The 15,014-nt window shown below is 44.2% G+C and overlaps 1 protein-coding gene across 1 annotated transcript in view; it reads right to left on the bottom strand.

The window, feature by feature from the left end:
* Positions 1-4,199: 4,199 nt before the first annotated feature.
* The window catches only part of LOC104470058 (EH domain-containing protein 3-like), a 30,321-nt gene continuing 19,506 nt past the window's right edge, over positions 4,200-15,014 (bottom strand). The window contains 3 exon segments of the mRNA XM_010084839.1: positions 4,200-6,261; positions 7,775-7,939; positions 8,931-9,343. Coding sequence (XP_010083141.1) covers positions 5,734-6,261; positions 7,775-7,939; positions 8,931-9,343 — 1,106 coding nt within the window. The 3' untranslated portion in view covers positions 4,200-5,733.

Below are 15,014 nucleotides of genomic sequence, written 5' to 3'. Positions count from 1 at the left end.
TTTTTTTTAAATTATTTTTATTTTTCAATTTATTTTTATAATTTAGTTTTCAGGCTGTGGTTTCTTGGCAGACAGGCTGGTCATCAGTCTGCTTTTACCTTTTAGCAGGATGAGTCATCAAAGATGATGCTATTAATTAGTGAACTAATCTTCCTTGTGGCAAATGGTGCAAATTCCTGAGTTTGCCCAAGGTTTGTTCCATGCTAGAACTGGATTGATGGGTGCTAGCTGGCTATTATGGATGCTTAAGCTGCTTATGACCTTTCTGTGTGTATAGAGGAATTAAAACTCCTGACTAGCATATGAAGGAACTCTTTACTGATGGATTGGGTCCTTCCATCCTCATCAGGGAGCAACTCTGCTTTTGAGAATTTAACACAACCTGCTAGCTGCCAGCTGGGACCCCAGTTATGTGGTTATGGTACAAACTGGAGACACCTGTGCTGTGTGACATGTACACTTTAAAGATGGTTGGATGCAAATAGTTCCCTCTTGGCCTCTTTGTGAATGGCTTAAACATGGTAAGCAGACAGGCAGCAAACTCTTTGATGCCTTTCCACTGTCTTTAAAAAAAAAAAACCAAACCAACCTGCTGAAATCCTGCCTTGAAAGCTATCATTTGAGGGATGTAAGAGAAGTGGCCAGAGAGCTTTCCCTGGGAGCTGCGCTTCCCTCTGGCCCCTGTGCTGCCGTCGCCATATAAGGAGCTTCTGCGATTCTCATCTTGCTGATAAATGCGTGGGGTGGTGGACCAAGTGGTGGGGAAAAGCTATTTAGAGGTTTTAATTGGCATTTGCTTGCAGTGATCTTGGGAGGTGTCAGGAGAGGAATTCCACACGTACGCCCTTGGTTTGTCTGCGCAACGGCACAGGCGAGGAGCACAATATAATCCAAGGCCTATAAATATCTCCGGCGTTCACATCTTCAGAAGACATTAATGGAGCCCTCGCTGACACTTGTTTACTTGACACATAACTAGCTGGAGAAGAGCCTGTTTTAAACCCTAGCAACTTGTACAGTGTTTGTGCTCTGGACCAGTGAAGGGATCAGAGGAACGGGCATGTCGTGGAGAACGTGTGCTGTACTCGCGAGGGATTTCTTTCCCTTTGGGCAGAGAGGAATTGTTTCAAAGTCTGTTCATCCTGCTTTAAATACTGGCTTTGTGACTCTATCTTCCTGAGCCTAGGAAGGGGTTAAATAGTCTATCATGTCTCCTGATTTTCCAAAGCCTAAACATGGAGTGATCTAATTCTTCTTCCCACAGCTTGTCCCTATAATAACAGAAACATTGAAATAAACAATGGCAGAGGAGGAAGCTATTGATGATGCAAGAGGCGTAGCATGTTCCAAGGTGAATTCTGGTGAAGCTTGTCCCTGGTTCCTGCTGGGCTTGTAGGGACACTGACACTCTGTGTAAGGTCAAATCACCAATAACTCTGTGTTCCCCAACTGAAGATTGCTGTCATATGGACAAAGCATTAAGGCATAATAAGGACAGCAACTCAAAACAGTTTCCAGCCATAAATCTGAATTTAATTGTTGTATGAAGTTTATGTTGGAACTTAAGATGATGGGAAAAACTGATTCTAACCTTTTCTCTTTGATTAAAAATCCCTCTGAACTTCAGCATGCTGGATAAATTCCAGTTCACACAAGTAATTACCTTTTGCTGAACTACACACCTCCTGTGAAATCTTATTCAGGGAACTTAGCGTAATGACTATCCTTCCCTTCAAATAAATGGTAGTATAGTGCTGTTGATCCAATCTGCCTGTCATGCTACACAGGAGAGAGAATTTAATTTTCAAGAAGCCCATATATTAGCACATAGAGCATGTAGGTATAGATTTTTCTTCTCTAAATCCTTCCCAGAAAGAAACATGGAAGACCAAATGCAGATCCTATTCAGAGAAGGGACCTTTTTGTTCTTCTGATGTTGTGGCAGCTCTTCTGTCTGAGGATGGGTAGAGAAGGGCATGAGAGGATCAGAGAAGCAAGTGATACTGGTATGCTCATGTGATATAATCCCCCACCCGCAGACGTGAGCAAATGAATTGGTTCCTCTGTATAACCTCCTGGGGAAACGTTGTTCAGGAATTGAGAACTGCTCTTAGAAAAGGAAGCACTGTTGGACACAGATAATGGCATTTGGAAGCATGGCTTTGTGAACCGGCAAGAACATGCACGTGGCTGGAGGGCTGCGTGCACAGCCTGGGGAAATCACATCCCTGCGAGAGACGTGGGACACAGTACAAGTGCCTGGGATTGCCCAAATAGTCATAACTCTGAAGGGGAAATAAAAAAGGGGGTGGGGTGTGCAGCTGATGTCTGTGGCAAGAGGATGGAGAAATACATGCATCTTCTCATGGCCATAGCGGACAGAGAGGATTGCACCTATTTTTGTATAGAGAACCTCAGGGTGCTTGAGGTTTGGTGGAGTTTTTTGTTTGGTTGTGGCTTTTTTTTTTTCCCCAAATTTCCTGAAGAGCTTAGCAAGAGTGAAATGTGTTGGATAAACTTATCTGAATACAGAGGACTATTTGTAAACTGGCTCTCTAGAAACACAGCCTCTTAAGCTGCTGTCCTGTTTCCCTCTCTGTAGCAGGGTTGCTTTGTCTCCTGCCTTGTTGCTGAACGACACTGCAATTGTATTAAGTAACTTCATGCTTGTCTCTAAAATGCCTGTGCTGGTTTTTCCCCTCCAACAGGACTGGGGAAGTTGCACTGACAGCGCAAGTGGCTTCTCAGACAGTGTTGAAAGAAAAAACCACACGCCGCAGCGCTGCAGTGTTCTGCACACTTGACCTGTGCTGGCAGAGCTCTTTGTGTTGCTGGCCTGCTGGTGCTTTTTTCCCAAGGAGCTGGCACGGGGATGTAAAGAGCAGGAGCCTCTGCATGAGGTGCAAAGCAGAGGCAGGAGCTGTGGCATGTGCTGCAGTGCTGGCATATCCTCACCCCTGTGTGGGGGGGACTGCTGCTACCAGTGACAAGGGAAAATCTCTTGCTATCTCCTGTTTGACAGCAAGCTTTTTTTTTTCTTTTGAGATGGCTAAAGCAGAGTCAATGCAATGAAAACTAATCTTTAAGGACATGCTAGTGGTTTGGTTTGTGAACTTGTACACCCAAACAAGCAAGCACAAAAGGCTTTGTACCCTGAAAGCCATTTGATATTGATTACAACAAATTTTTGGCCTACCTGAGCAGCACCTTGCTGGTGTATACTGGAAAAAGACTAGTAGACCTCACCTTTTCTCATCCCCTTTGAGAGAACCAGCAATCTCCTCCTTTTTAAGAAAGTGTTAGATTTCAATACAACCCGATCAGCACAAACAAGAGCTGTGTAGCCATCAGAAATAGCCATCAGAAAATCAGGTCCAGAGGTGGGGCTGATTCCATTCAGCCTCAACCTGGTCCCTCAACCTTCAGTCAGATGGATGCAAATTCCACAGAAAGCCCTGGACAGCATTAGCAGATGTGCACACTGTAATGACAGTTTAAACTGGGGTCATTGGGTAGTTGAACTGAAGTGACATAGTCTGCTGACTTCTCTCTAAATTTGCATTTATTGCTGTTTGCTCTCCACCCTGATTTCCTCTCTCATCCTGTACAAATGCTAAATGGACACTCTGCCAACCATTACAGCTCAGCCAGCTTTCAGAGTGCTTCACCAGCACTATCCTAACTGCTCTCACTGTCTTACTCTTCGTCCATCCCACTACTCTTTTCTGTGGATAATGATCCCCATAATGAACATGTAAGGAAAGGACAGTGAAGATGGAAGTAACATTAGAGCCACCAAGATTTAAGACTAAGGTTTTTTTGTGTCTTTTCCAGATCTTGATAAATCTGTAGCATTCTCATCTGTGACTGGCAGAAGGAACCCTTTCAATATTTCCCTCTCCCTAATGAAGCATTTATTTGGTTGTTACCTCTCCCCTATGTTGAACAAGGTGAATCATGGGTACAATTCCACTTGCTTCAGCAAGTATCGAGGTTGTGATCAGACTGCCAGAAGAGAAGGAGATGTTGCAGATGTTAACCAGTCATTCGCAGTGCACACCCAAGTCTGTCAGGGCTGATCTGTATGTGCACGTTTGGGAACGGGCTAAGGATGGTTTCCTCATTTTGTTGCATTTAGAAATAAGTTTGTTTTCTTTTCAGCTGCATTTCATTTTGCTATGTAAAGAAATAGACAGCTCTGGCCTTTCTTTTTTAATAATGTTTTAGGACCAGGGTACAAAAAAGGTTAATGCATTAATTTTTAAGACAAGTGATAAATGTACTGCAATAAGCACATCCTACATACACAGAATATATTTCTCTATATAATATGAACACAGATATAAAATAAGTTATACTTGTCTTGGTTTTTCATCACAGTAGGAGCTCAGCTTATATAAAGTGACAACAGGCATTGGAACAACACACTGCTCCAAAGCAACAACAACAAAAAAAAAAACAGAAGAGTGCGTGCGTGTGTGTGTGTTTAGGAAATAAAATAGGAAATCAACGAATTTCTGCCAAAATCGGGTCTTGAAAACAAAAATCTCATAGAGCATGAGAGAGGGGGGAAGGTCTCTTGGCTCAGGGTAGAGGTTCTGGAGAGGATCGAGTGTTACTGTGTGGTGAAGCCTAGGGTGGTGGAAGACTGCCAACATCTCGGCTGTACTTTGGGGGCACAGGCAGCAGAGCCGCTCTTTGCACTGCCCCACTGTGTTCTCTGCTCTTATGATGGACCACCTACCTGACAGTGTGGGGTTCTTATCTTTACAGTAAGAATGGGACCTAGTAGCTTTCACTGTGCACGATGAGAGTAAACGTATCACTTAACAGGAATGATGAACACCACCATTGTTCAAAGAGAAAACACTATCCACTGGTTGTGAAATGTTCAGTGAGCCTGGGGAGTTCTGTTCCTCTCTTCCAGGCCACCTGAGGTCTGCCTCTAGTGCCCCCTCCTTCTGTTTCCCTTAAGGGGGTGGTTCTCTTGGCCATGCCTGCAGAACACCTCTTCCCCAGGGACTGAATTGGGAGGTAGAGGTGACTGGAAATTCTTAGTGCCTGTCCCACAGCGAACAATGAGGAACTCCAGCTGCCCAGTTCAGAGCTGTTTCAGATTTTATTTATACTTTTCTCTTTAAGGACAGGGAAATGCTTGTAAAACTTGCATCTAACAGTGAGTCAAAGTTCCTAAAATTCTCAGCTCTGGGGTTTAGTATCTCGTATTTTAGTGTGGGCTTATGTTAGCAAGGAAGTGCTCCTTAGTTTGGCCAATATCTTGGAGACCTTGTGGTTTCCTCCTCATGATCTAGAACTCAGTCTCCTGAGGTTTGTGAGACCCATTAAACAGCAGAAGGTGCAGCCAAAGCTCAGGAGTGACACTAACAGTTAGCACATTTCTATTAGTGCCTATTCCACTCTCAAAAAATGCAGCCCACTTCAGTTTTCTTTTTATTCCTGCTTATCAGATTCTTGTAGTATCAACATCATTTCTTTACCTTCATGTTTACAGACTACACATTAGAAAGCAGGGACAGTACACTGGAAGAGTTAATTGCATATTATCACGAAGAAGGATTGGACTTTTTTGTTCTGCCTCAGGTTTTTTTTCTTCATACAGCAAAATAGGTATAAATCCAAACATGATCTCACAGCTAAAGGTATAATTTAAGTAAACATGTTTTTCTAGATCTTTTTTTCCCCTCCCTTTCCCTCTCCCGTGTAACCTTCCTTTCACTCTGTTATTTTCCTTTTGGATGGAGGGAGGAGATGGGAAGGGAGCTCGTTTGGCAGCTCATGACCCTCCAACTTGACTTTAATGAGATGATTCGCCAAGGCAAACTCCTCATCATCCAGCATGCCATCTTTGTCAATGTCAGCCAGTTTCCATATCTTGCCCAGCACTGTGTTGGGCAGCTTAGACCTTACCATCTCCTTCTTTGCATTGGCACCGGTTATTTTACCATCGACAGGTGAGAGTGTGTAGAAGATCTCATCATACATGGGCTTGTCCCTGGCCACCACCCACTCAGCATCATCGATCCCTTCACCAGCACCTTCGCCATAGCCATGTCCGAATGGACCATGCAAGGTGCCCTCGAAGGCTCCTCCCTTCACCATCTGGGTTGGCCGCTGTGACTCCTCCTGGCGTACAAGCACCATGAGCTGGGCAATGTCATTCGCCAGCATGTCTTCCACAGTCTCCAGCAGTTTGCTCTTCAGAGGTTGGAACTTGCTAAAATCCTGGGCTTGCAACTGATCCTTAAAATGGGACAACATAGCAAGAGGTGAGTGACATGGCCGTGCACAGTGCAGTAACAGTGCAGGTGGGATGCCTGTCTGCTATTTTGGTCAAAAAACTGCTACTGCAGAGGAGGAGTGGGGAGCTCAGCATTCCTTCCTCTGATTGCCCTGCTCCTCTGCATATGATGGGGTCTCCCTGGCTGGCCTTGCTCTTACTTAGATTTTAAGCCCTACAGAAAATGATCTTCCCAGCTTACAAAAGGGGGCTGATGTGGTACAGAGAGGGGAAGTGGTTTTACCCAAAGGCCCAGATGATGGCTGTATGCAAATAAGACTCCTCCTTTCCAAGCCATGTAGAAGTGTTCTCCTTGAAGACCAAGTTGTTCAAGGCAAACTGGTTGTGTAGCTCTTGCTACATCCTCCGGCCAGTGCTCTGTATTTTCTTCCCCTCTGCACTCTGATAAGGAGGTGCCATTCTGGCAAAAGAGTATTTTGCTGGTAAAACCCTCATCATCATGCAGTGTGTCTTTCGGGTGCTGTAAAGATAGCAGCATGTCTGTGAAGACATGAGCATGTCCTTGCAGCGTTGCTCACTTTCTGTAATTTTCACAGCTAAGCAAAAGTGCTTTGAGCCAGGGCCTGCAGATAACTCTCCTAAAAGCTGCAAAACGACCTACAGCTTCATACTTCATCCTCTACTTGTTAAATCCAATCTATTCACTCCTACTGAGTGGCATAGTTATTTTTAAGCATGCATTTTAACAAGCAGTGAATGGGATCTTCTGTTGGATACGCTCCATAGATCTCATTACCAAGAACTTACAGAAAATATACTTTGAAAAAGAAGAAGAGCAGATGCTGTGTTTTCCATAGGGAACTGGTAATGACTTCAACAGCTAGCAACTCAGAACAGGTTTCTGCTTGGACTGAAGCCATGCAGCGATGTAGCAGTGTCCAGCATTGTTTGAGTGTACAATACAAGGCCCTGATCCAAGATCCTTTCAAGTCTTTGACTTACATGAACACTCAGGTCTCAGCTCTGCAGAACAGAGAACTTGCTTCTCTGCTTAAAATAGAAAAGGGGCTTTAAGTTTTCACAGCCTCCTTTCTCTCTTTCTAGAAACAAAGAATGAAGTAGAAGACAAAATACAGCTCTTGAGGAGAGGGGCATATGTAGGCTTTTCAGTATATAGCTTTCCTTTTAATATAAATTAGCAGTGTTCTTAGGCCTGAAAAATCTGAAAATGGAACCTGGAATTAAAAATGAAGAAAAATAGAAGAAACAACTTGCTGTAAAATCTATTCAGGCACAGATCTGAGATATGAAGGCAGCTGTAGCTTCACGAGCTCTATGCTCTAGAAGCGTTCATGTGCAAATACAGCCTCTGCGTACTTTGAGGCCCATTTCAACATTATGGTTCACATGAGCAATAACAATCAAGGTCTACGTGGCTTCTGTTGTATTCCCTGCAGTTAATCTAATGCCCTTTCCTTGGATGTTTGGCACTTTGGCTAAAATGCCACTGCTTACCTGCATCTTTCTCAGATTAGGGAAGTCTCCTGGTGAGATCTGGTGCTCCCGTTCAATCCGGGCATAAATCTCTCCCAAGTTGTTAACAAGCTCTTTCTTTTTATTGTCTTTCCCAAACATTGAGGGCATTTCCTTCTTTAGGGAACTGATGATGTAGGCATGGACCTGAAGAGCATTAAATAATATGGAATGAAGAAGACAAGTTTTAAAAACACATCAGAAAATTCTTCCCAGCAGAGAGTATCAACGCCTAGGAGTCAACCCTATCTTGTCCCACTCTCAACAGCAAGCTCAGCTCCTCAGCCTGCCCACACCTGCTCATTATCACTCCAGTGTTAAGTTCTCGTAGGAGTGTTTTTTGTTACTTTTTTTTTCCCCTTCCACTGGGCATGGCCTTCCACTGAATAGTCCCTTTCCAGTCCAAACCAAACATAAAGGTTTTGGAGCTCTCTAGACTTTGTTTAATGTTTTAGTATGAATAAGAGTCCTTAACTTACATGACATCCTGTTTTTTTTTAATGGTGGACCAAGCGTTTTCTCTTAGAACTGAAGATGCTTGCATGTTTTCAGGGCTCTTTGTATCTATTTTCTCAATGGGTATGGGGCTCTTCCCTGTAGTCTGAAGGGCCTCGCTCAGCTTACTTCAAATATTCAGATGGAATTTCTGGCAGTGCCCCAACAGGTGTGGTGGTTTGGTTTTTCTTTTCCCCACACTCACAGAAGGCTTATTTGCCATTCTTTTGAGTTTACACCTCCTCAGCATCCATCTAAGCCAGGTATCTCTCTTGGCTAAGAAAGTTAAAGGCAAAACACCTACAGTTTACCAGTTCCCTTGGTGTGTGATTCTGACATACTGAATTGGTCCTAATTCTCAAAGTTGCTACCACAAAGCAACTGCTTCCCCTCAAGTGCTACCTGCTTTGATCTGTGGGTATCTTCCTCACTCTGGCCTGTCATGATTGATGCACCAAGCAAAGGAGGTGCCTTCTTCCTTGAAGTGCCTAGAACTAATAAGCTGGGCCTGAGTGAAATGGGGTGGAAAAAGAGTAGGATTCACGAGTTCAGCAAGCTGAGCTGGCCAAAGCCACCACCCCATAGCCTGCATACTGCAGACAGCCCAGACTGAATGCTTGGGTTCTTCTATGCCAACACCCACCTTCGCCAGCCGTGCTCGTTTGATGAGATCATTCAGCTTCCTCAGGGCTGCATTGCGGGGAAGGCTCTGGATATCCCTGAACAGGTCCTGCTCCTCGGCCTCGAATAACTTGCGGTTGTCGGGGATGAGCAACGGATGGGACCAGAAGGAGCCAATGTAAACCCTGATGACCTCAGGAGTGTTGACAATCTTTCCCAGGGACCACATGAGGGCACCGTACACTCGCATCAGCTGTTGAGTCTCTATCTGGTCAGCCTTGTTGAGAACAACTCTCATCTTGTCCTCATGGTTCTTCAGGGCCTTGATGACCTCAGAGAATTCATCAGAGATGTCCAGCTTGTGCGCATCAAAAAGGAGAATGATGCGGTCAACCCGCTCTGCAAACCACTCTAGTACAGCGGCAAAGTCATAACCTGTAAGGGGTGGAGGAGAAGCAGAGATGAATGTTCATGGGAGTAGAGAAGCCTGCTTGCTGTACCTGAACCATGCCATCTGAGGGTAAGCTTGCAAAGAGGAAGCTTCCCCGGAAGGTCGGGTAGCTTGACAAAGGAAACACAAAACACCATTTCTTGTCCCAAAGAAGGTGGAGATGAGGTACTGTCCTTCACACTGAAATGCTCAAGATGTGCACAGTTAAGGATAGCTCTCATCTTCTCCGCATTAAGAGATCATCCACAGAAGTCTTCAACTTGCTTCATTAAAATGCTTATCATGGGGAAACTATTCAAACAAGTACTGCAGAAGTCTTGCATGTGGCAACAAGAGAGGTCTAGTTACTGAATTACTGGACATCAGCATAGCCTGCAAAGGCTGTAGAAAGTCGGATAATTACAGTGTTTGCACCCAGACTGCTTTGAGATGTGGATCTCTACAGCTTAATAACTCTCAGGCCTTGTCTAGTTGTGTGAGACTTTGTCCTATCCAATTCAAAACCCAGGATGCAAATAACCTGCCTTACCTGAGTAACCATCCTGTCACACCTGCTGCATGGGCACAAAGCAAAATGATTTGTGTTTACTTTGCTAAGTACGTGATGCTTAGAAGGCAGCATTGCTGGGAACACCAGCAGAGGTGGACTCAAGCTGGACACTGGATTCAAATTTCACATGCTAACATGTCAGTGTTCAAATGTCGCCAAGGATAACTGATGCCCAGTGTTAGACTTGGGTCCATCTCTGGGCAATACAGGGTATGATAAATAGTGTGTGTGGAGATGTTTTTAAAACAGCAGCAACAAAATGACCTTGCTTCCTAGTTCTGTGGTGTCTTTTCACCTTCTTGAAAGCCTCACTGAGAGACTGGTACTATCCCTCTGCTCTGTCAGGCTCCTATGCTGTGCAACATTTGGGGTTATTTGTATTGCCAGAGTGCTGCACTCTGTCAGGAGCGATCAGGACAGAGCATATCCTATTTGCATTTAAAGCCTTTAACATAATATTTTAATCCAGGCTTTCATGAATAAATGTATAATAAATTAGATCAGTGCTCCCCCTTTATTTTTTTTCCTCTTTTACTTCTGTCCTCTCCAATACCTAGAGGGCAACCAGTGCATCCTAGTTATTAGATCAGAACAGGGAGGACTGCTGAGCTCTGATCTTTTTTTTTTTTTTTTTTTGCCACTGGCTTTTTCTTCCTTGTGACTAAGCAAATTGGGGTGAAATCCTGGCTCTCAAGTCAGGAACAAAGCCCATGTGAACTTTCTCTTCATTAACTGTTTGCCACTGAGAACTTCTATACAACTGCAGGGTACTATTACTGGGCAGTGTTTTGCTTTGGTCAATTATAGTTTGCTCCTTAGAAGAAAATGTGGGTGTGTGCTCTTGGAGGTGGAAAGCTTGCCCTGCTCTCTTCCATGGGATCTACAGAAATCATAGATGGAGGAAACAGATGTTTGTCCCACCAGTGGCCTTCTGCTCACTTAGGACACTGGTGTCTTCTCTAACAACAGCAAGCAGTGCTGGGCCCTAGCTTTTTGCTCAGCTATGCTTGATGCTGAGAACTTCAGAGAATTCAGAATTAGCATTGCCTTTGACAGATCCTGCTGAGCATTCAATATATTATATTGATAACTGTGTATCTCTCCCAGTCCCAATGTCTGACCTCAGTAATGCTTGTGAGTCAGACTCTCTTACAACTGAAACAAACTTGGTCCCACTTGCTTTCAGATATTAACAGCCTTTTAACCTTAGATGTTCTCACTGTAAGGGAGCTCACCTCCATGGGTCAAATTGCATACCTGCTGTAAAGCTACGCATGCTGACTCCTTCCCAAATTATGCTAGGAAGCACTGGCAGCAGGACAGAGTCAATGCTGCTACCTCATTTCACTTGGACTGGGTTTAGGCTCTAAGGTGTGTCTCTGCAAGCAGATCAATGAATTCGCAAATGGGGACCCCCTCCCCCCCAACCTTTGCTAAAAACAGCATGCACACCCACACCTAATATTTTCAGTTCTGCCTGGGCTGTACTGGAAGTCATCTAGCAGGGCAGGATAGTTCATTCTTTGTAGCAGAGCTACACAGCTTGCTTTTTCACCATGGAACCAATGAGTCAGAGTGACTTTGGAGATGTTTGTGCATTTAATCTTGTCAAATATCATTGACTGGGATGCTTTCTTGTCAAGCTGGTGCATGTCTGAATTGCACCACAACTATTCCTTCCAGCCTTTTCTTGTGGGGAACACAGGGGAAACAGAGTCATGCTCTCTAGGGCACCTTATAATGTTACAGTGGTGTCCTATTACAGATCGTGTGGATGGTTTCCCTCTGGTTTTTCCTCTGGTAGTAGAGGAACAGCCACTTTGGATTCTCTGTTTTGTTATAGGAGCTAGGATGAGGTGGCGAGTGTCTGCACCTGACACTCCAGCCTACCTTTTAGTGATTCAGTAAAAGTGGGGACTGATTACTTAAAAAAAAAAAAAAAAAAAAAGTGGTATTGTAGTTTTGGTATTAGCTGAGTACTCGAGAGACTGACCTTAGCCCTTTGACCTGTCTGGGTCTCAGGGTTTATCCAAAAGTATCTTTAGGTACTTTAGCTCTTTTATCATGTATCAAGCCTGGATGCACAGTAGCACTTACAGGGTATCTGCTCTGTGAGCCTCTCTTTCCTATTCACAAAAAAATGTTGCTCTACCCAACAAGAAAGGGGAATGAATATCTGCTTAGACCTTTTTGGTGTTCCCAGCTGCTACAGTAACATACAGTGAGTCCTGAATGTCCCTGTGGACTTCATTAAATGTCTAGATTGATTAGCAGACTTTCTTTCCCACCTTCTTTGCCTGTTTGGAGGTATTCTCCTGACAGCTGTCCTGCACATCTCCATTCAAGAGAGAACAAAGCATTGGGGAGTAACATTTGGTGATGTTTCAGAGCAGTCACAAAATCATGAACTCATCTGCATCCCATGCTGGGACCAACCCACACACTCCTCTTATGTCCCACTTGCTTTGGTGCTCAGGGAATGAGCTCAGGTGCTCAGAGGGCTGGAGCACCTCTCCTATGAGGAAAGGTTGAGGGAACTGGGCTTGTTTAGCTTGGAGAAGAGAAGGCTCTGGGGAGACCTCATTGCCGCCTTCCAGTACTTGAAAGGAGCGTATAAACAGGAGGGGGAGCGCCTGTTTACGAGGGTGGATAGTGATAGGACAAGGGGGAATGGTTTTAAACTAAGACAGGGGAGGTTTAGGTTAGAGATTAGGAGACAGTTTTTCACCCAAAGGGTGGTGGCACACTGGAACAGGTTGCCCAGGGAGGTCGTGGATGCCCCATCCCTGGAGGCATTCAAGGCCAGGCTGGATGTGGCTCTGAGCAGCCTGGTTTAGTGATTGGCGGCCCTGCATATGGCGGGGGGCTTGAAACTAGATGATCACTATGGTCCTTTTCAACCCAGGCCATTCTATGATTCTATGAATGTGAGACCTCTCCTGTTGGCGCCCAGCTAAGCAAGAAACATCTCTTTCTGTGTGCAGTGCTAACAAGCACTGATCACACTTGTGTTCTCCTGCAGAAAAACCAAGATGTATGTGTATGTATTTTGTTCTTAAGCGACACAATGCTTCAGAGGAAAGCAGAGGAAAATTATCATGAGTGTTGTGTTGTTCCTTAATGCACAGCATGATGTGGAAAGGGCAGGCGAGACAGACCTCTGTTTACAACTCTTTACCTGGAGTCACTCACTGTGATGGCGTTGTCTCACACAGACAAGTGCCTAGAGAATTGCTACACAGGTGATTCACAGGGTTGGCTTTAGTTTTGCTTTTACCATATCAAATACTTAAGCATTTGGATAGCAGGGTGACAGTGTAAAACTCTAAGGGCAAGCTATTAATAAGGATTTTTAAAAATAAGGTCTTAATATTTTAATGTTTAGTTCAGAGCTTTCATTTTCAGATGACTCCTCAATAGTATAGAGAGCTCAGGACACTTTGCCTGACTCCAGCCAGAGCTGCATGTGCCCAACACCTGAAAACACATGAAGCTCACTCTGCAACTAAATCTAATTACAGACGCACTTTGCTTTCCCATCATCTCCACTCCTTTTCTATTTCACAGATGTACAGGGCTTGACTCTTTCTTCTGGCAGTTTATCAGTGTCTGAGCTCAGACCAAGAACTGATCTTGATCTACAGTCAAATTAGGAGTTCTCATAGTGTCCCCTTGCTCATTCCACTGGAAACACATTGTCTCTTTACACCCTTTCTTAGTGTTGTAGAGTGTTGCTAAGGCCTCCCACAAAAGCAGCCAGTTACTATCTTTGATTTGGCAGCATTTCAGTGATGGGTGAAGCTATGCACATAACATACCACAGTTTTATTGTGAAGTTGCAGGGCATTTGGGAAGCCATCTGCTTGACAAAGCTGTATAAATGCAAACCTATTATTACAGGGATGTTCAGACAGAAATGTAAAGGGGAGAATTTTCTGTTCAGTAATTCCTGGCTGTTTGTGGTTGCACTTGCATTTCTATTGAAAAATATGATGTGTATTTAGACATATACTAGTATCACTGATGCAACTTCTTTCACAACCTCCAGATAAGGTGAACACGAATAGAAACCATACAGCACCTAGGAGGACAAGATGAACACAATTTTCTTCTATCAGATGTCTTTTCATGGGACAGATTTACTTCTGACAGCACGAAAAGGATTCAACAGATTTAATGCAAAGCTGACAAGTCAGCAGGACTGTCAGTGGATTCAGCCTACAGAGAAAATGATCTTCTTGCAGACACCCTGCCACCCAGACTCCATAAGGCAGACTGGCTTAATGAATACTTGTCTGTGCACTATCGAATACCTGGCAGCGTGCAATTCGCTTCAGATCTGTCAGGATTATGCAATTATGTTTCTGTCAAGTCAGACCAGGCATGATACAGTCTTTATGCTGACTGTGGGAAGATGTATGATACCTGACCCAGCATAAAAATCTGCCTGCCTGTAACATTTTTAAGACAATTTAAACCAGCAATGAGTGTGCATGTATTGGTTCAGCACTTCTCACCATGTACCTACACTAGTAGGCTTTTGTTTGTATTTTTGTCTGATAGCAAGCACACTACTGGATATCCTGTTTTGGGGAACTGTGGCTACAGCTCCTGTGATGGTAGTTTGGGTGGGATGGAATGGGAATAGTAAGATCAAGAAATGCTAAAAAACCCAAAGCTGCTGCTTTGCACCAGATATCTCACAGTTTGCTGTCACCACTGCTTTAAATTGTGCTGCTGCTTTTAGCAATTCATCTCCTTCCTGTTCAATTTTAGTCACTGGGAGCTCCCTTCTCATCCCTCTAAAGCTGGCGCTATCCAGACATAGAAAATTGAGTAGATCACAGCTCTCTATAGGGCAGAGCTTTATGGCTGTGGCCCTATTTGTCAACTGATACATTGGCTCTCTGTGTCTGAGGACAGCATCAGAAGATGGGAGAGCTGGCATAGTGAACACTGACTACCTAGAGAGGGAACAGCTCTAGGAGATGAAATGAGTGCCTATTCCGGGTAGCTAATGACTTCATCCAAATTTTTAAATTGAAGGAGAGTGTTTGGAGGCTTAGTCTAACTGGTCACAGTGATGTCCTGCCTGAAAGCCCTTC

Source organism: Pterocles gutturalis, unplaced genomic scaffold (genome assembly GCF_000699245.1).
Source record: "Pterocles gutturalis isolate BGI_N339 unplaced genomic scaffold, ASM69924v1 scaffold16050, whole genome shotgun sequence".
NCBI lineage: Eukaryota > Metazoa > Chordata > Aves > Pterocliformes > Pteroclidae > Pterocles > Pterocles gutturalis.
Note: the sequence above shows the minus strand (reverse complement) of the source record. Positions and strands in the feature narration are given on the sequence as shown.